The sequence below is a fragment of the Pteronotus mesoamericanus genome, unplaced genomic scaffold (genome assembly GCF_021234165.1).
Source record: "Pteronotus mesoamericanus isolate MK-2021 breed Mesoamerican mustached bat unplaced genomic scaffold, CSHL_Meso_final contig_90, whole genome shotgun sequence".
Lineage (NCBI taxonomy): Eukaryota > Metazoa > Chordata > Mammalia > Chiroptera > Mormoopidae > Pteronotus > Pteronotus mesoamericanus.
The window spans coordinates 4,744,173-4,764,148 of record NW_026555277.1 but is presented as its reverse complement, the minus strand read 5'-3'; the positions used below and the strand labels follow the sequence as shown (position 1 = coordinate 4,764,148).

General features: G+C 43.1%; 1 protein-coding gene across 1 annotated transcript in view; it reads right to left on the bottom strand.

The window, feature by feature from the left end:
• Positions 1 to 844: 844 nt before the first annotated feature.
• The window catches only part of SERPINE2 (serpin family E member 2), a 56,160-nt gene continuing 37,028 nt past the window's right edge, over positions 845 to 19,976 (bottom strand). The window contains exons 4-9 of the mRNA XM_054585611.1: positions 16,147 to 16,344; positions 9,218 to 9,416; positions 7,132 to 7,232; positions 4,996 to 5,082; positions 2,569 to 2,652; positions 845 to 1,615 (exon numbers count right to left, since the gene is read on the bottom strand). Of these exons, the coding sequence (XP_054441586.1) occupies positions 1,578 to 1,615; positions 2,569 to 2,652; positions 4,996 to 5,082; positions 7,132 to 7,232; positions 9,218 to 9,416; positions 16,147 to 16,344 (707 nt within the window). The 3' untranslated portion in view covers positions 845 to 1,577. The remainder of the gene's footprint in view (positions 1,616 to 2,568; positions 2,653 to 4,995; positions 5,083 to 7,131; positions 7,233 to 9,217; positions 9,417 to 16,146; positions 16,345 to 19,976) is intronic.

The following is a 19,976-nucleotide window of genomic DNA, read 5'->3' as shown; positions in this document are numbered from 1 at the left end:
TTACAAACAGCAAATTGGTGGAGTGTTGAATGTGAAATTTTAATATGTAAGGAGTGATGAGTAGAGTTCATGGGTTAAACATATGTTTTTAGGTCGCCCTGGCAGGGTGGCTCAGTTGGTTGGAGTGTTGTCGTATACACCAGAAAAGGTGGCAGGTTTGACTCCCCATCAGAGCACATATCTAGGTTGTGGGTTAAGTCCTCTGTCAGGGCATGTACAGCAGACAACTCATCGATGTCTCTCTCTCTCTCTCTCTCCCTTCCTCTCTCTCTAAAATCAGTAAGCATATCCTCAGGTGAGGATTAAAAACATGTTTTTAAGTACTGATAAAAAAGTATTTTAAACGATTCTGATTTAGATAAGACTACCCAAATATTGAAGAAATTAGTAGGGGGGAAACAGGCAAATAAAAAATGGTAACATTAGAATTGTGATTAGTTCTCAAAAAAAATCTTGTCGCTTAAAAAAATTAACCCTCCAGCCTGTCACCGAAAGTGACACATCCACGGTTCACTCCAATTTTCAAAGTATATTAGTCCCCAGCAACTTCTTTCTGCATTTGGTTTCAAAATCCGTGCTTTTGCTGATAATACTTGGCCCTCACTTGAGTGAACAGGCAGCTGAGATTAGAAGTGCTTTAACGAGATGGTTATTTCTCTGAAGTGATCTAGACACGGAGAAGGGGTGAAGCAGAGAACAGTATTTGATTGTCAGGTTTGGAGGAAAAAGCTGAGGGCTTTGGTTTTTCTGCAGCTTACCGAAGTGCTAAGTGTTATTAGAAGAGGCTGAAGTCTTTATAAAAGGCTGCTTCTCGTGTTGTATTTTCAAATAGCAGAGAAATAGCTTTGTTTTTAACTACTCATAACACTTTATTTTTACTTTGTACAAAATACAAAAAAATGCAAATCCAAAGAGTACAGACCAGTAGCGACAGGCACACTGCACAACAGCAAACCTTGTCTAGCAAGACATTAGTTTTTAAAACTTTATTTTAGTGAATACATGCATTATATAAAACAACAATGACAACAACAACATCAAAAACACATAGAGGCTAGAGATTTCACTATTTCTACCCCCCAAAGAATGCTTACTATCAAGACTTTGGATGAGACCCCAAAAAAATAATAATTAAAAAAGGCCAATAATATTTTTTCATAAAAATGTAAAAGCTACCATAAAATGTCTTTTCCCATTGTCACACTGATTAAATTTCCTCTGCAAAGCCATACATATAAACAAAACAAAACAAAAATCCTGAACTGGACAGTAAATACTCAAGAGGGTTGTTACCTAGGTAACCACTCAGTAGTTTAAGGAATCTTTTAAACATTTGGAAGCCTTTCTATTCATTTCTCAGTACAGTGTTCCAGCTGTCCTGCCCTTTTTTCCCCTTTAACACATCCTGAAATAGAAATGCTTGCATCATTGACTCTCCGTTCTTAGGAACTAGTTTTGAAAAAGAAAGTAATGTACAAAATATTTAACAGAACTATGAAAGACGTAGGCCCGGAGCCTTCTCTTCACAGCAAAGTTGAGTTTGCTTTTGCTTTGCATGGCTTCTTCTGTATTACTTCTCAAGGTTTGTTTATCTGCCCCATGAATAAGAAGGCACCTACGGAATTCAAGGAAAACAATGCATAAGTATAAAACAGTTTTTTAAAATGAGATGAAAGCTATATTTAAAGGAAGGTTCTGGGCTGAGTTTAACCTACTGCTTTCAATAGAACTTCATTCAATGTTGGGAATGGTTTATATCTTCATGGTCCAATAGAGGAACCACTAGTCATATGTAGCTAATGAGCCCTTGAAATATGGCTAGTGTGACTAAGCAATTACATTTTTAATTATATTTCATTTAAATTAATTGGACGTTAACGTGAAAGAGCCACATGTGGCAAGAGGCTCCCATAGTGGGCTGTTTGGTTCAAGTGCACACTAATTATGACATTAAAAATGCAATGAGACAAGAGGATAAGGAAGTAGCTGACATTATTGATTTAAAAAAGAGTAAAAAGTTAAATGTATTAGTTTCTACCCTGTACCAACATGAAGCCAACCTCTCCACAAAGACAATCTTATTTATTCTTCAAAATTGTACCAGAGCTGGGAACTGCTGTTATCCTTCAAGATCGAGCTGAAGTTTGAACCAATGACTCACAGAGCCAAGATCGACTGAAATAACAAATCTCAAGTCATAACCATAGAGCGGGCTTCCAAAGGCTGATGACATCCAGCTTCTTATAAAATTTAACTACTGAATTTATTTTTAAAAAAATCAATAGTGTTGAAAGTGCCCCAAAGGGTTGCAGAGCTCTCTGTTAAAAATAAAACAAAACAACATAAACATAAAAATATCTTGTCCTTTTTTAAATGATTCCATCACCCTTTGTGAAAAGCCTGATTTTCCTCTCTCTCCCAGGTGTGTGGTTCTACTATTCGAAGTGTTTACGACAGCTGCCACACAGGGGAGGGACTGAAAGCAGCACTATTGGACTGAACCACAATGACGATTCACCTTTCTGAACTCTAGCAGGCTGTGACCAGTGGAAGGGGAGAATTGCTTACCTGTAGGATTGTGTCGGATGAAAAATAGAAAAGGTCTGTCCACTATGAACCAGGGAGGAGATGACCTTGCAATTAGAATCGCAGCTGTGGGAAGAAAAGGAAACATGTTGTACGTCCAACGTGCGGCCAGCATGGCAGCTGGCCTGATGGGTCCTTGATGCTGGTGTTTGAGAATATGCTTAACAACAGGCCCACTAGTCACCATTTACTGAACACCCACCGTGGGCCAGGCCCTATACATTTACCATCTCGTTCAGTCTACGCAAGCACCATCTTCTTTAACAAACGGACTTACTCCTTTTTGGGTTTTCATGAGGATTAAATGACATAAACATATTACGGCTCTCAGCCTAGTGCTTGTCACTTAATAAACACCCAATGCACATTCACTGTCAGCTTTGCCTGTGTTTACTTATTCCATCCGCCTCCCTGATGAAAGCCGCTGGTCCTTTCGGCCTCTCCCAATCCCTTCAGTGTATCAAGGCCCAGCTTCGTGCTCAGCCATGAAGAGACTATGCCTCTTCCTCTGGCATGATCTAGGTTTCCCTCCCAGTGGCAACAGAGGGCACTCAACTGGGACCAACTGTGGTGTTCAGCTCATCTGCTGTAGACATTGAACGTAGAAAGCAAACTTCTTCAGTTTATGGTCTTAGACGTGCTCACTCTGCCATGCTTACCAACAGTGGCTTGACTTTAATAAGCCTTCTTATGAAAAGGAGGCTTATTACCCTTGCCAGAGGGTAGTGCCAGGCATAGCTGCCCCATGCTTGCTGCGATGACCCGCTCTGCTTGTTCCAAGCCCAGAAAGCATTAATGGCTCGGGCTTGATGTTCCAAAGGAAACATCTGCAGCTATGTTGGGGTAAACCATTCAGCCCGGGGTTATAAAAACAGCTCAGTAGTTAGCAGGTGTTATAGGCTAAACTGAATCCCCTCAAACTTTGTATGTTTAAACCCTAATCCCCCATGTGACTGTATTTGGACAGAGGGCCTTTAAGGAGGTATTTGTTTACATGAGGTCATGAAGGTAGGGCCCTCATCCATTAAAACTGGTGTCCTTATAAGAAGAGAGGGAGACACCAGGGATGTAGGCACGCAGAGAAAAGGCCGCATGAGGACATGGTGAGAGGTGGCCACTGCAAGCCAAGGAGAGACGACTGAAGAGACCCTGCCAGCACCTTGATCTTGGACCTCAGCCTCCAGAAGTGCAAGAAATAAGCTTCTGTTGCTAAGGCACCCATTCTGTTATGGCAGCCCCAGAAGACGAATATAGCAGGCCTGGGCCTCGCGTGGATGGGACCCGGGCAGTTACACAGGGCCCCGCACTCACAAGGGCCCCACACTTGGTTGAGTGTGCTTGGTTTCATCTGCTGCTGCCGTCTTGAAATTTGTAATCAGTTTTGAACAAGGGGATCCACACAAATTTTCATTTTGTGTAGGGCCCTGCAAGTTATGTGGCTGGTTGGCAAAACTGGTCAACAGCTTTGGCAAAATTTAGGTGTCACAACCTAGAAAAGACAAGAGTCATCTTAAAAATCCCAAGCCCTCTTATTCTGGGTCTGTGTTTTAAATGCTATTTTAAAGGAATATTAAATGTTTGTTTTAGAAAGGCAATAAAGTGTCTATTGTGGGTGTACCTTTTAATGACCAGAAATATTTGACCCAGTTACAAGTGTAGCTGAGATATTATTCACTTTATGAGCTTGCAGAGCTTGGTCGTATCTATTCAGGCAATCTCATGTGGATAATTAGGGTGAAAAAAAAGACAACCTAAGGCTGTTCTAGTTTCTCCATTATATAAGCCATCAAGGAGAAAGCAGATGTGGATGTTCAAATGATCAAGAAAGGCTGCACAGCGATCCTGGTGCCATTCAATAGCTGCGGGCTAATTCTTCACTTTGTCCGAGATAAAGCTGATTGACTATCTTCCTATTAGTAAGTACTATTATTTTATTTTTCAATCTGAAGATTGATCTTTTCTGCCAATAAGAAGCCAGAATACGCTCTATCCTTCTGAGAGCAGAATTCAGCAAATTACGGTGCTCAGGCCAAGAGTAGGGGTCAGATCCTGTTTTTATCACGTTCTAAATAAACAGCCACACCCATGTGCTTGTGTCGTCTGTGCTGTCCTGTCACTACAGTGGCAACGTTGAGAAGCTGCTTTGGGGACAGTATGGCCCACAAAGCAGAAAATACACAGTTTAGCTCTTTACAGAAGTTTGTCGACTCTTGTACTAGAGGAATTTCTCTCACTGAAGTACTTCCCTTAATAAAACAGACTTCAAGCTTCATGGACATAGGTCCTCAATCTGTCATCTGTCTCAATTCCCCACTGTCTCTCCCAGTCACCCCACAGGACCCGACCGGAAGTCGATGGTGACCTTGCCCCCCTGCACCAGGTCCAGCCCCACCACAGCACCCGGCTTACTTGTTACTGCTGAAGCTTTGGTTCCATCTTCACTGACTTCGATTTTTGCTTTTTGCAAGATGTGAGAAATATGAAGGTTTTCAGACCCTGTTTCCAGAAAATAAGACAAAAACAGCATTTGTTTGATATGCAAACCATCTGTTTAGCTGGAAAAGGAACCTCAGCCAGGGCAGATGCCAGTTCTTAAAAGGAGTCAGAGGAGAAGTGACCTCTTCCAGTCCCGGCGAGTAAAGGCTGTAGGACAACTGTCACCTGCAGCATCTGTCATGTGAACTGTGAGATCACTTAAGAGGAGGGAGGCCCTGACCCCAAATATGTTAGTGCCTCTAGCAATTCAGTTTTATCACTAAGGATCTTATTTAAAAAATAAAAATAAAAAAAGAGCAGAGCTTTAAAAAAGGAACCAGCAAGCCAACATTATTTTTCACTTACATAATGTCAGATCCAGGAGGGATTTCAGATGGCATTTATTGAAGGGGAAACTGAGGCTCCAAGTGTTTAAAAAATCTGCTCTCAAACCACATGGCTACTTAGTGGTAGACTAAGTGCTGGCTTTTTACAAAAGCCACTCATTCCACAGGCATGTTAAGTGAGAGAAGAGGGTCAAGCAGGAGAAGAGTTCAAAGTGTGGTGAGGGCCAGACTCAGAAATGCAGTTTTGCAGCTGGAACCTTCTGGTGAATTCATTTTCCTTCTCAGCAAACCCCTTCCACCCCAGCGAGACCCACTGGGCACAGCTTCAGGGACAAGGCAAATGGAGGTCAATGTCAGTCTTGACCAGACATGGATCTGGATGCAAAAGGAAACAGTGCTTTCTGTGTCATCTGGTTTTATTTTATTTTATTTCATTTTTTGAATTTATTGGGGTGGCATGAGTAAATAAAATTATATAGCTTTCAGGTGTACAATTCTACAATCCATCAACTGTATATTGTATTGTGCGTTCACCACCCCAAATTCGTCATCTGTTTATAAATTGTCTACATTGATGCTGGCTCTCATTTGACCAATTTGACTCATTTGACCACTGGTGAGAGAGAGGCACCTTTTCAGGGCCCAAGTCACCTGCAGGCTTAATCAGAATGTCTCAGGAGAATTTTGGGTACCAGGTCTTCCCTCAGAACACCTGTAAGTCCCTGGGGACACTGTGTAGCGTTTAGGCTACACAGGATAACCCTGAAGGAGAAAGTGCAGGTTAGTAGTGCTTCTCAAACGTTATTGGGCTGAAGAGTTTGGTAAAGTGAAGATTCTGATTCAGTAGGTCTGGGTCAGATTCAACACAGTGCATTTCAAACAAGTTCCCAGGAAATGCAAGCTGGGACGAATGGGCAGGAGCGTTTGGCAAACAGGAGGTGGGGGGACTTGTGCAGGGCGTTGATGGGGTGGGTGTCAAGTTTATCCCCAGGATCAGCATTCAGGTGTTCACTAGTGGGCAACTGAGGCTGCTGATTGCTTCTCACTCAAGGGGAAAAATATAAAATGGAGTGCAAATAATGTTTAAGCCATGACTTTTCTTTGGGAGGAGGTTGTTATGTTCCAAACTGAAAAAACAAAGGACAGACCATTCAAACATGGCTCCAGGGAAAGGTACCTGTGTTAGCAAAAGAAGGGATATCATACCAGCTGGGTTCTAGATGTTTGGGAAAAAAAAAATTAAAAAAAATTCTAATCAGACTCCTTTGAATTTATATTATGTCAGATTCATGGGCATGAAATGACAAAATACATACCTAGATATTGTGTATGCCTACTGTTATCTGGTGGAAATACGAATTTGAGAGCCTAAACTATCTTAATTTTTCAAGCACAGGGAAAATGTGTGCATTTGGAAAAAAAAAACTAATACCTAATTAAGAGCCAAATTTTTAGGTATTAGAGACAATACATAAAATGCTTCTTTAACTGCGTAGAGTCACTTGGGCTGCATAGGAAATGAACACATGAAACGCAGGGATGACTGACATGCTGATTTGAGTGATTAAGGCTCAACAGCACCATTGGGTGACACATCAAATTATACCTGGGTGAGTTTTAGGGCAACACATTCATAATTCTGTCCTTTTCTTTCTGAACAAATCAGAAACTCAGTTTGCAACACAGTCTTCATGTTGAAGAATAAGTTTTAAACTGAACGTACTTGTTATTTTTGCAAAATTTGCCTTGGATGGATCAAACATCTCAGTGATGCCAAGAACTTTCAGCGGCTCCTTCAGATCTGTTTGTGCTGTAGCTGTGAACCTAGCATGAAGGCAGAAAACAGGGGGGGAATCATTAGACTATACATGATACTAGCAGTGCCAGTGGAAAATGTTTACAGATTCTTTTTTAAGTAGCCCTGAACACCAATCGAAACTGTATTGAAAATTTTAATCACAGGGCAAGCTGAGAACAACTCATTCCTCAAACCCTGAGCTGGCATCAGTAGCACGTAAGTGACAGCAAGTAGGCGCCCTCTTACCCTCAGGCGCAACAAGCTCCCTATTCTAATCTTGGGAGGACCCACAGAGGCACCGTCCCTTGTGCTGACGGAGAGATGTATGTTGTTGACAAGTGTCTGCACTCTGCAATGTCTACTGCTCTTCCCCATATTCAACCAAAGAGCCGTCATCTTGGCTGCGGTAAGAACTACCATCCTAATCGGGACAGGGATGGTCAAAAGAGAGGAGATACCTTCCCACTAGTTCATGGTGGGATTCTGAAAGCATCTTACTGTTAAAATGAGAGAAAGCATTAGAAATAGGTGTCATGGTATTGTGTGTGTGTGTAATACAATTTGGATATCTGGCCTATAGCCACACGTATGTCAGCTATTACACGTGTCATCAGAGGACGCTTTACCAGATGTGATCACATCCTGCATGAGAACAACAGGGTAGGTGAACAGATTCTGATCACAAATGGGCTGGAATGGTGATTTACCATTATAACTGTAATTTACCTACAACGTCAGCATCTGATTCACTGATATTGAGCACTGCCTATGTGCAGGCTTGTTTTATAACAAAAAATAATGTTGGGAGGATTACTAATACTTATTATCAATGTACTTCTCTGATTTCTTAACTCAGTGACTGGAAATGAAGAGCTGTTAGAAATGGAAGGAACCACGTCCACGCCACTGAGGCTGGGTGGTTAAAAGCCATAGAGATGGGTTAAACACTCGTATTAAAAAGTTCATAAAAGGGGACCCCTCACAGGTCTGGGCAAAGCATGCTCTGACCTGTTAGAAATTTAGGATTCAGACAGAATCTGGGTTACTATATTTTGCTGTGTGTAATGTGCACCCACAATTTGGCCCAAAGTTTCAGGGAAAAAATCTTCCGTTTTAATTTTTTAATTTAATTTTTTATTCATTTAAACTTATATACTTGTTTCCTGTATTATAAAGGAATTTTTAGCATTAATTTTTAAACATTAATATTATGGTATAAGAAATTTTATGTAACAAATAATTACAAAGCACAAGAACAGATACAAGGCATTTCAGGCACTACCCATGTATAATGCGTATGCTTATTTTCCTATCAAAAATTTGGGCAAAAAAAATACTCATTATACATGGCAGAATATGGTATTTTTCCCTTGCATTCAAGTCTTAACAGCTCAGGTTCCATATATCTTATACTTTCAGGGTATAAGAGAAAAACTTCCCTAGATACTAGTGTACGAATTCTGCCTGGTCAAAATACAGTGGAACTCATTTCTTGAACTTAATTTGCTCTGGAAGGCTATTCGAGAACTGGATTTTTTGAGATGGGAGATGTTTCAAGATGAAGTTTGACTGTATTGCATAGCTTTTGGACCGTGTCCTTCAGCCTCTTCCAGCTAAAACTTAAGTAACTGCAATGAAGCTCCTTATCAAAAAACAGAACATGACTAAACTTCATTATAATTTCATCAGACTAGTATGATGGCATGAGTTTCTCAGTCTTTGAACAGAACGAGGTATGTTAGGAGCTTGTGGGTTTGTGGCAGCTCAGAGGCCGGCTGCCCTCTCTCCTCCTCCAAGGTTGTTAGCCTGACACGGGGTTACCCAGAGGCACAGGGATAACAACAGACCTTTCCAGAAGCACAGCCTTTTAGTCCTGCCCTGTGGCTCTATACTGCAAAATGGGCTTCGCGACGGGCCAGGTTTTAGCCTCGTGTTGTCTGGTATCTGACACAGTCACTATTAAGGACTAGCACTCCTGTTTTCTTCTCCTTTAAGGGAAGGGGCCACTTACTTGGGCAGAACGACCTGCACCCTCTTGGGCACCATCATGCTGGTCCAGCTGTCGATGGTCTTGGTGTTGATGTGAGGGATGATGGCCGAGAGCGGGGTGGAGCTCTCGCTTGGCAGCGCAATCAGCATGCTGATGCTCTCTCCGTGGTAGGGCAGCTCAATGAAGTTGTACCACAGGCCATTGGGGGTGCTTGCCGACCCTAAAGAAATCAGAGGCAGGCTCAGCGTGTCCTTGATGATGGCCAGATGTGGCATGACTGATTGCTGCCCACCGGGGGAGCTTCAGAGGGAAGAGGGCAATGTAGTTTGAGAACTTCCCTTTTCCAAAATTAGCTTCCTCAGGAGACAAGGTAAGGACAATTATTTTTTCCTTTCCTGGTAAAGAATTCCCTTTCTTCTGTTTAGACTTGTCTTAACAGAATGACTTTGGGCGGCACTAAAAGTACATGAATTCTGTTGAGGAGAGATTAACTAGATCACAAGGCACTTAGAATACACTGCTTCACAAGAAGTTGACCCTTATCATAGGAATAAAGGGATGGATTTGAGCTGAGCTGCCCTAGAGGGATTCTTTGGCCGAGCCTATGTGTGCATGTTGAAGAGGAGGGAGGGAGGGGATAAACACCTTCCACTGTTCAGGGCCCACTCTGTGCCAGGCCCATGCCAAAGACTTCAGCACATTTCGCATTTGCCAACAGACACACAGCTAAGAAGTGGAGCCCAAGGACTCAGGCTCGGGTATCTAACGCCAAAGTCTGCCTTCCTACTTCGCTACCCTGACTCCCTACTCGCTCTTCATTCATTCCAGTAACTATCGTTAGGGCTCTTAGATACTTTATGGTACTTACTAATAAAAACCCAAGAATGATTTAAACCAGCATTTGTCAAAATATTGTCTAGAGAACATGCGACGTGCAGGATACTTGGTAGACAAACTGGGTTTCGTATCTCAGTAAATCTGGGAAGGACTGGATCCTTGGATCTTCTTGCAGATAATGCAATATCAGTATTATAAAGGCTCTGAGATATGCTGAAGAAAGCTGTTTAACTCTCGTTATCCCCAGGTTTCCCAAACTAATTGGATCTTAGACCCCTTTTATCCCACATAAAATATTCAAAACATTTAGCAACTGAGCAGCACACCCGAGCATCACCGATTCAAGTGAGGAAGAGTGTAGTTACCATGGGCACTGGCAAGAAGCCCCGCTCATGGGGATGAGACCCAGAGAGGCTTCTAACTCCCTAGGGTCCCATGGAATCATTACATCTGGCATGTGATGACCGACTTATAGAATTGAACGAGGTAGACGGAAAGCCAGCATTTCTAGATATATGGTAGATTTCTGAAAAGTTTTACTAAACACTCTTAAAACATTTAAAGAAGAACCTGGTGGCCTTGGTGTGGTTATTTAACCTCTGTGTGCCTCCTAGTATAGAGGATGGAGGTATCGGAAATGTTAAAAGTGTGTACCCAGTAGGGTTGCTGAGATGAGCAAATGAGAAAAACATAAGTAAGGGATGAAGCAAGGCCTGGCCTATCATGGGTTTCCCCAAGCCCTCTCTTCCTCCTCTAAGTGACATAGAAAGACACTGTATTTAAGGAAGAGAGAAACAAGAAAGGAACTGCTCTCATGATTTTCACTGTCTTTTCTTTGGGGATGACAGCCTTTGCCAATCACTGCACCTGAGACAGGTAACATCCATTAGCCAGGTCTCCACAGACGGTGGTGGGGAGGGAGAGAGACAGCAAACTTTGTTACACAATAGACCCTTTTAGCTATAAAAGATAATGAAAATAGTCAAGCAATTAGAATGTGAGACGCTACAGGTTGACATTGCCGATTCTGCCTACGAAAGAATACAGAACCCTTCATATCTACTTCTACCCTGCGCAATACAATGGTCTCAGCAGAAACTGGAAAATCAATGGAAAGTAAGGAAAAAAAATTACTTCCTAATAAGCCCTTTAATCCTCAAAGAAAACATAAGGCCCCTACTCTGGCAGAGCTAATTTTTAGAAACTGAAACCTGGGAAGTAGTTATAGGTGATTACGCCAAGGCGTGAAGCAAGAACAAGGAGGCAGTCATTAACTGCCTGCAGAAGTGTTTAATGTTCAGATAAGGATTGGGGTCATGAATAATAAACACTTACGCGCCAAGGGCATTCGAGGGTGGGGGGCGGCCTCTACCGCCTCCAGTTAATCCACCCTTGACTGGAGACATTGTTAACGAACCTTGGCGTCCAGCTGCTCACGTCTGCCTGGTCATTCACTTCTCCCTGGCCCATGTCTGCCTCTGATTGCAGGAGTGGAGGGCAAATGTCAGCTAGGATGCCTCAGAACATAGCGCGCCATGCTCATCTTCACTCGGTGGCTTGAGGAGCCAGGAGACAAAACAACACCTGTCCTCTCCTTCCACTCGGCCACTAAAGTACTGCTTTCACAGTGTCGTCTCATGGAGTGCAGGCGCAGAGGTCAAACACACGAGACCTGGAGTGATACAACCTGGATTCAAACGCTGGCTCTGACACACACTCTCTCTGGAACTTGGGCGAATTCCTTCACTCCAGGCCTTAGTTTATGTATCCATACAATGGGCTACCAGCACCTACGTTACAGAGCTGTGAACACCACATGAGAATACATATATGTACAGTGCTCAGCACAGGAGGCATTGGTGGCAAAAACTTCCATCTACTGAGGCCAGTAACTTTGTGAAATACTTCACTTCTTGAGCGTTCAGTTGCTGCTCAAACAGTTGAAACAGTCAATCCACCAAGAGAAAGCCCCAAGCTGCAGGTGAGCCCAGCTCCTGTGCAGAATGTGTCACAAAAGGGAAGGGCATTCGGGAAGCTGGTGTGCGGGCAGGGTCCCAGGCTGCCTCCCTTCAAAGCGTCCTGCCCGAGGCTCTGCACTCTGTGCCTTCCGGGACGCAGACGGAGTGTGGTTAACGAGGACAGTTTCTACAGAGGGTATAACAATGTGAACAAAGCAGGCCTGTTCATTCTGAGGGGAAGGGAAGACGTGAAAAAGGGAAAAGCAGCCTCTGCTCTTAGATGAACAGTGATTGACAAACCTTTAATGAGAAATAAAAGGCAGAAAATCAAATATTAAAAATATAGAGATTATTTAGAACTTTCTGTCAGCGGTGCTTTGGGGATGAGCCGGCTTTTCTGGAAAGCTCCCTAGAATCCTCCAATTCCTATTTTAAGTCCTGTAAGGGAGGAAGTAGCAGCGAGGCTCGATGAGACACTAAGAATGCTTATCAGCCTGTAAAGTTGGAGACTGCAGGGTCCGGCACAAATAACACCCTTTTTTTATTATAAAATCTTTTATTACAGAATTCATAAGCATGTACTTCTGTGACATAACCATATCACACTCAAGCACACCCTATGACATTTTAGGTGAAATGTTCAAATTAAAACCATAAATTATTACACCCATATTATTACCTTACCAACCACACTCAAGCAGGCCTTCCTTCTGCCAGACCCTGTATCTTAGATACTTACTCTCCGGAAAGGCTGATGGATGAATGTTCCTCTAATTACCTTCTACTACAAGTAGCTGAATGGATTTCCTGAGTTCTTAAGGAACTGTTCGGGCTGTACTTCAGTAGATATTGAAATACGTATGTTAAAAAACACAACAGATAGCTCCACTGCCTACAGTCTGTCTTCAGGCCAGAGCAAAGGGAGTTTGGGGAAAGTGGAAAGCCGACAATTTAAGCAACCGGGTGAGCACCGGTGCCCGTGCTGAGCTGAGGAGCGCCGGGCAGAGAAGTGGGTGGCTGAGGGCAACAGTGCATTTCTCTGCAGAACCAGCACTTACGACACAACCAAACAGAGAAGTAAAATGAGCAGGTAGGTATGAGCCGGAAGGTCAGAGGAGAGCAAAATCTAGAAATATACCGATACACACACAAACATACATATGTATTTTTGGAATTCCTTGTGGTCTTTTACAAAAAATAAATCTCTGCATCTAAATTCATAACCATAAAGACAAAACATTTGTAACTACTTTGAGTCAGCAAGTCTATGCAAGGAAATTACCTTTAGATGTTCTGACACAAGAATCTAAATATTTGTGTACGGGAATGGTCACTGCCGTGTTGTTGGGTACAGGAAAAAGGTCGAGGCCACCAGCAGGGTATTACAACATGTTATACCGTGGAATATAAAGCAACTGATACAAGGATCACATAGATCCACAGGAACTGACATAAAAAAAATGGTTTTACAAGATATACTATCTAATAAATAAAGCAGATTATGGGACAGAAATGACAGTGTAACCCTATGCATGCAAAAAGCCTCCTAGGCATATTTTATATACCCATAGAAAAGGTCGCAAATGCCATACCTAGCACTTAATAGGGGTTTTCATGCTGCGAAATGGAATTATAGGGGACCTTTACTTTCTGCCTTATAAGTGTTGTATTTGAGGATTTTGCAATAAGCATGAAGTGTACTTCTACTAGAAACAGATTTTCAGGCTTTTTAAATGGAAAAGTTTCTATCCTCCAAGCGTTTATCCTTGACGTTTGCGGGACAGAAGTGAGAAGGGTCCCCCCACTTCTCCTGTCTGCCCTCTGCCTTGCAGTTTGCTAAGTGAATCTTCTCAGGGATCCTGACGACACCCTGGGAGGCGGGGGAAGACGGAAAGACTGATGGAGAATGGGATGGTGATGCTTCTGCCAAGGGACCCAGACCAGGGAGGCTTGGCGAGGCCCAGGACACGCCCCACGGCCGGCCCCGGGGCCCTGTGTTGGGTTGGAGCCGGGCCTCACTGGGGCCACACAGCTCTGAGCCCTGGCTGGCCATGGTGGCTGCCTGACCAGCCAAACCTGCCCTGTCTTTCTGTGAAAACCAGAGTTTAACGAGGGGACCCCTTGTAAAGCAGGGGCAGAGTACAGAGGAACCATGAAGGATGGCGCCCTGGGCGACACACAGTGGGGCCCCCGGACCAGCCCTCGGCTGGGAGGGGTGAGGGCAGGCGAGGCAACCCAGAGCTTCCGGTCACACCCCGATGGCAGGAGCCGAGTAGGACCTTGGTGGAGGGATGCAGGGCCCTGGTGACTGCCGGACAGGGCTGGGAAGCCAGAGGCCTCGCCCTTCTCGCCCTCCTTATCTCTGTCACCTGCTGGTTTGCCCCACTAGCCAATCCGACAGGAAGCCAGGGGGCAACGGAGTGGACGGGTGTAGCTTCCCGGGGCTCAGGGCAGGGTGCGGGGTGGGGCACACAGGTCAGGGACGATGTCCGGCACCTCAGTTGCACAGAGCAGGGACCTCTGATAACAGAAATGTATTTGTATACCACTTTCTATAAAACTCACACATATGTCCTTAGACAAAGTGGTTCTTTACTGAAATGCTTCCGGGAGGTATAGTTTCCTCTCGGGGAATCCTACATACTCCAGAAAAGTGTGTTACAGTCATTCCTGGAAATGCAAACACTTGAATCTTTCATGGGAATGCCCATAGAATGCCTTGCATTTTCTTCTTTCACTACTAACTTATTCGTCATGTTTTTCAGCAATAAAAACATACAGTAAATGAGTCCCCCCTGCTTTTAATTTTGTTGGAATGCAGAGCGTGTACAAAAGTAAAATGAAATGGCTTCGCCCTGGCCCTGTGCTGTGGCCATGCTGGCGTTCCGCTGACCGCGACTCGGAGGCAGAAATGCCTTTTATTGTTATCGGTTGCGTCTCACGGTGTGTTTCTGCAGGGGTTTTAAATGTATATTATCTTTTTAAAAAATTCATCGAGAGAATGACAAAATTGTACCAAGAAGGCTGAAGACTGACAAGTGAGGAGGAAAGGGGCTTTGCTTACTGCATCCCTCTCATGAGTCATTCTCTCATTAAAAGAACTGGGCAGTTGGTAAAACGTTGGGCAGTGCCTGAAACTACCACATACTGAGCATGCAAAGGAGATACCTGGGGGCCCGCAGGTCCAGGCATAGGTCGGAGACGTCAAGGCTGACTTATAAAGTAAAAAGAAGAGTAACTGCAATTGGACCACAAATGCTTCAATAAAACCAGGTTTAAAAAGCAATCACGAGACTTAGTGATCTATGGTATAGGAACAACCGCAGAGATGGGTCATTTTTTTTTTCCTAATTGCAACATGAATACATATTTTTGAAAATTTCAAATTAAAATTTAAAAATATCGTTTGAAAAACTACTACTGTTAAACATTAAATTGAACATCCTCCAACAAGCTCTTTATAGATGTATGAATATATATAGCCAGTATTTTACTGAAATGAGATGAATCAGCATCTGCTGTTCTATAACTTGTCTGCAACCAAACATATATTATAATCTTTATATAAAACTAAGTCTATCATATGTGTTCCACTATATGTATGTATCTGGTTGCTCCTTGTTTGCTAGCGTGTGATTATCTTCAGAGCATCATTTCCTTGGCGTGGGACTGCTGGGGCAGGGGCTCGAGAAAGCCCTGCAGACCACAGCTCCTGGCCCCCAGTGGTGCTCAAGGGTGCCCGCGAACCCCACGCCAGAGCCACCGCTGGAGGCTTTGTCCGTCTTCGTAAGTTTTGCTAATTCGATAAATGGAAATCTGATTTTGCTTATTTTTAATTTGGTAATAGAAGATGGCCAATGATGAGTTGATAATACTGTTATATGTTTAATGTCCACTTACACTACCTTTGTGAATTGCCCTTTCGTCTTGCAATTTTTAACCTAAAAGCCTCTATGTGTTATATGTTGATACATGACCTTTGCAAATAATGCAACGGCTACCATGATCTTTTTAAAAAAAAAATCCTGCCCTCACCTCCTTTGCTCTTTAAAAAGGTAAAATAAAAAGGCAGGTTAGCTCTTGAACTCAGGGAAGGCACTCAAGGGCTTTTCTGCAGCCGGTGCCTTCTGGAACCGAGCTTCGGTGTGAACTTACCGCTCCGGAACAGAGAGAGCTGGGCTAGCATCGGCACTTGGTAGGACTTCCCGTCAGCTGCCACAAACGGACGCTTCTTTGTGTTCTCGGGTCGAAACCGTGATTTCCACAGACCCTTAAAATACAGGGCATTGACCAGGACCATTCTTGTGAGCACGCCATCAATAAGGTCCGGGGAGAGCAGGTTGTCGATCTTGCCTGTGAAGTCACAGAGCAAAGAAGAGACTGAGGGCTGGCACGTCACGTGCGGGCAAAGGCAGCTGCTGGGTCAGGTAGAAGGGGAAATCAAAGGACTTCTTGGAAGATTTGAAAAAGCAATTTTTCACAATACTCCTTTATACTTTCTAATTCTTTTTCCTTGCTAAAAATGAAAGCTGAAAACAAGTTAAAAATAAGAGACCAGAAAAGACCTTAGAGATCCTCTAGGTAGGGATTACCAAACTCTTCATCAAGAAATCCTTTTATACCTATGCCCTCTCAGCCCCATGCTTTAGAAAATTTTACTCATCCAAATAAGCTGCCTTTAATTATTAATTAATTTCCCTATTTTTGCTAATAACTGACATATCTGATGACCAGTGAGGGTTTTTGTTCAGCACAAGATAAGTAGCCGTGTTATTTTAACCACTGAGTTGATTTACTCTCAGTCTAAATAAAGGAACACTTTATCTCATGTAATGTTATCAAAGATAAATGCTTAATTTCTCTCAAGATTTTAGAAATGTTGTGCATTCATTTGTAACTTATGGCTAATGAAGAGCTGAAGTTAAAATTGATGTCTACATTTATGGGTCAGGGGTCAAGCTAGGTGCTAATATTACAGAGATGAAAAGAAATGTGTCTGTCCTAAAACTCCTAATTTGGAAGGAAAATGATCTTCACAAGACGTCAAGATGGTCCACCTTGTTTGTGTCAGGAGAGAAGGAGCAACAACCGCTGTTCTAGGGAGCTCCTGATAAGTCACAAATGTCCTTCAAAATGCTCCCTTGTGCCTGACACTGGTTTTTCATTTAGGTTCCTTTTGCTCCGTATTTGAAGCTTCTGCTGTATGTGTGTGTGTAGAGATATCACTAATACCCAAAGCTATTAAAAATTAGTTCAATGTAGCCTTTAGCCCAAGCATGTTTAAAAACAAAAAACAAAAAATAAAAAAGGAGTGCATACCATAAATGCAAGTTGTAATATATTAAATGGTGAGAGTAAAACCAACGGTTTCTGATGATGCAAGAACGTCTACCTCAGCTGGGAGAGCTTTAAGTCCTTTTAAATGAATTGCAAGAAGATTCTGATGTACAACAAACAAACATTTAAATAAATCGTGGTAGAGAAGCGGACCCAGGTTTCCCTGACCCACAGTGTGCTCAGTAAGACAGGTTCATGACTGCTCCTAACTTCCACAAGGGGGCACCAACGCCACCTTACCACAGGATCTGAAGGAAATCGTGTAAGTTATAAATAGTCATTACTCAATACAAGGCCCGCCCCTGGGAACAGACTTTGGGAAGGAAGTTAGAACCCTGTGCTCCATTGATAGCAAGCTCCTTAGAGTTGATTCCCGCATAGTGAACGTCTCTTGCCTTTGCTGGGAACATCACCCAGTCCAACCCCTACCTGCCTCTTTCAGACAAAGCTCAGTGGTTCCTCTTCTATACATCTTTCTGACCCTTCCTACTCACCTCTTAGGAGTTCCCTCCCATAAAGCCCAATTCTCAGCACCACCATGACACCATGATATTTTATTCTAGACAAGTTTAACGTGTCTGTCTCTTCCAAATGAACCACAAATTGCACAAAACAAGGACGCTGTCACTCATTTCTTAAAACCCCTGTCTAGCTCTATGTTCAACATACAGTCAGTACTGAAGAAATCTCTTCAGCCCCTTTTTGCTCAGATAAATAAAACCTCTGATTGCCACTGGTAGGACTAAAATATTCTAAGGAGGCATTAAAAAAATGAAAGGAAACAATAAAGGGAGAAAGAGAAGAAAGGCAAGGAGGCAGGAGGCAGGTGGGGCACCTGCCATCCATAGCTGCCATAAACATGCACCCATCATCCATCCGCAGGTCCACACACACACTCGCCATCCACTTACCCATCCATCCTTAGATGCCTACCTACCAGGTGCCATCAGGTGCCATGTACTCTCTTAGACAAGAAAATGAAACAAAAAAAAAAATTGAACCCTGCTCTCAAAGAGCTGTGGATCTACACGGTGGAGGCCAACACAAATGAACTTGGAAGAGGGTAAAGCTGCAGTTGTAATAACTACCTTGCAGTGGAAGTACTCAAGGATGTGAGGGCAAAATAAGGGGAATGTGATCTGGTCAGCAAGGTCAGGGATGGATGGGTGCCTTGAGGAAGCTGAATGGGCTAATGGCTATAAAAATAGCTCACACTTGAACATTTGCTAAGTGCCAGGCACTTTGATAAATGCTTTACATGTATTACATTTATCCCCATAACAATCTTAATGTTGTTATAACCATCCTAGTGAGTATCACTACGATGTTTCTGTTTTATAGATGAGGACACGGAGGCACAGGGACATGAAATAACTTGCCAAAGATTGCACAGCCAATAAAGAGCAGAACTGAGATGCAAACTCAGAGATTAAGTTTTAACTATTATGCTATTCATGGGACAGTGTGAAAGCGAACGGACATTAACAAGGGGCAGGGAAGTATTTCAGGTAGCAGGATGCACCTGTTGGGGGTGGTGCTGGCAGCGAAGGGGAGGCTGCAGAAAGGTGGGCAGGGCAGCCCTGCGGGGCGATTCCCATGTCCCCAGCCACTGGAAAGGGCCTCTGTGGGGGTTCTTCCACTCTCTGCAGGGCAGAAGATGCCGCGCCTACAGAATGAACTTGGTGTTCTTCGCACATGGACTGTTCAGTGTCCAGGGTCCTTCTAAGACCTGTCAGGTAGGCAAGTAGTTCTCAGAGGGGCCATTCACCCCAAGGGGCAGTTTGGAAATTTGTGGGAGCACTTCTGGTTGAATGAGCAGTAGCCAGAGATGGGACATGTCCTGAACTGTCACGACAGTCCCAAAACAAGGAAGAATTGTCCTCTTCCTGCATAACTTTCAAACACCATGCTGTATGTTCACATTGGTGAAAATATGTTTCCCATGATCTGAACCCAGAACCTTCCTTTTTCATGTAAACACATGTATCTTTTGGGAGGCATACTTTTAATGTGCAATAAATTTGCCAGGAATGTGACTACCATATAAATCAAGTAGAGACTATGCTTGTTTTATTCAGAAATTTACTGAGAGTTTTTCACCATTTCAGAGAAAAAACTGCATCAACAATGATAATGCAGCATGTGGTTTCCATGTCATGGGGACAACATACTTGTCTTCCTCTGTACCACTGGGTTTGCCTATTGAACTGTATATATAAAGGGCTTTTGTTGTTCCTTGTATTATAGTTCGACATTATACATACTAATTTTTAAAGTTTTGTGTCTGTTGTGTGAAGGTTATATTAGGCATAAATTTCATTTCAGGAGAGTAAAGAGAGCATTCAAAATATTTTTCTTAAAAGAAGGAGTTGAGTCTATGGGCTTGAAAAGTGCTGTTCGGGTCTCACTGTGCTCAGTTCCCTAGAGATGCAGTGAGCAGTTGATAGAGAAGATGTGCATTCAAGTGCTTTGAAAACTGTCAACATTACATAGTACATTAGAAGGCTGGGAGGGCACAGTGAACACACTACAGTCAAACTGCCATCTAGTTGCTCAGTGCCATCAGCCTCCTCCCACTGCTCTTAGAACTACAGGCTCAGAAAAACCTCTAAACCCTTCACGTTTGTTGGTCTCCTGATGGTTTCACT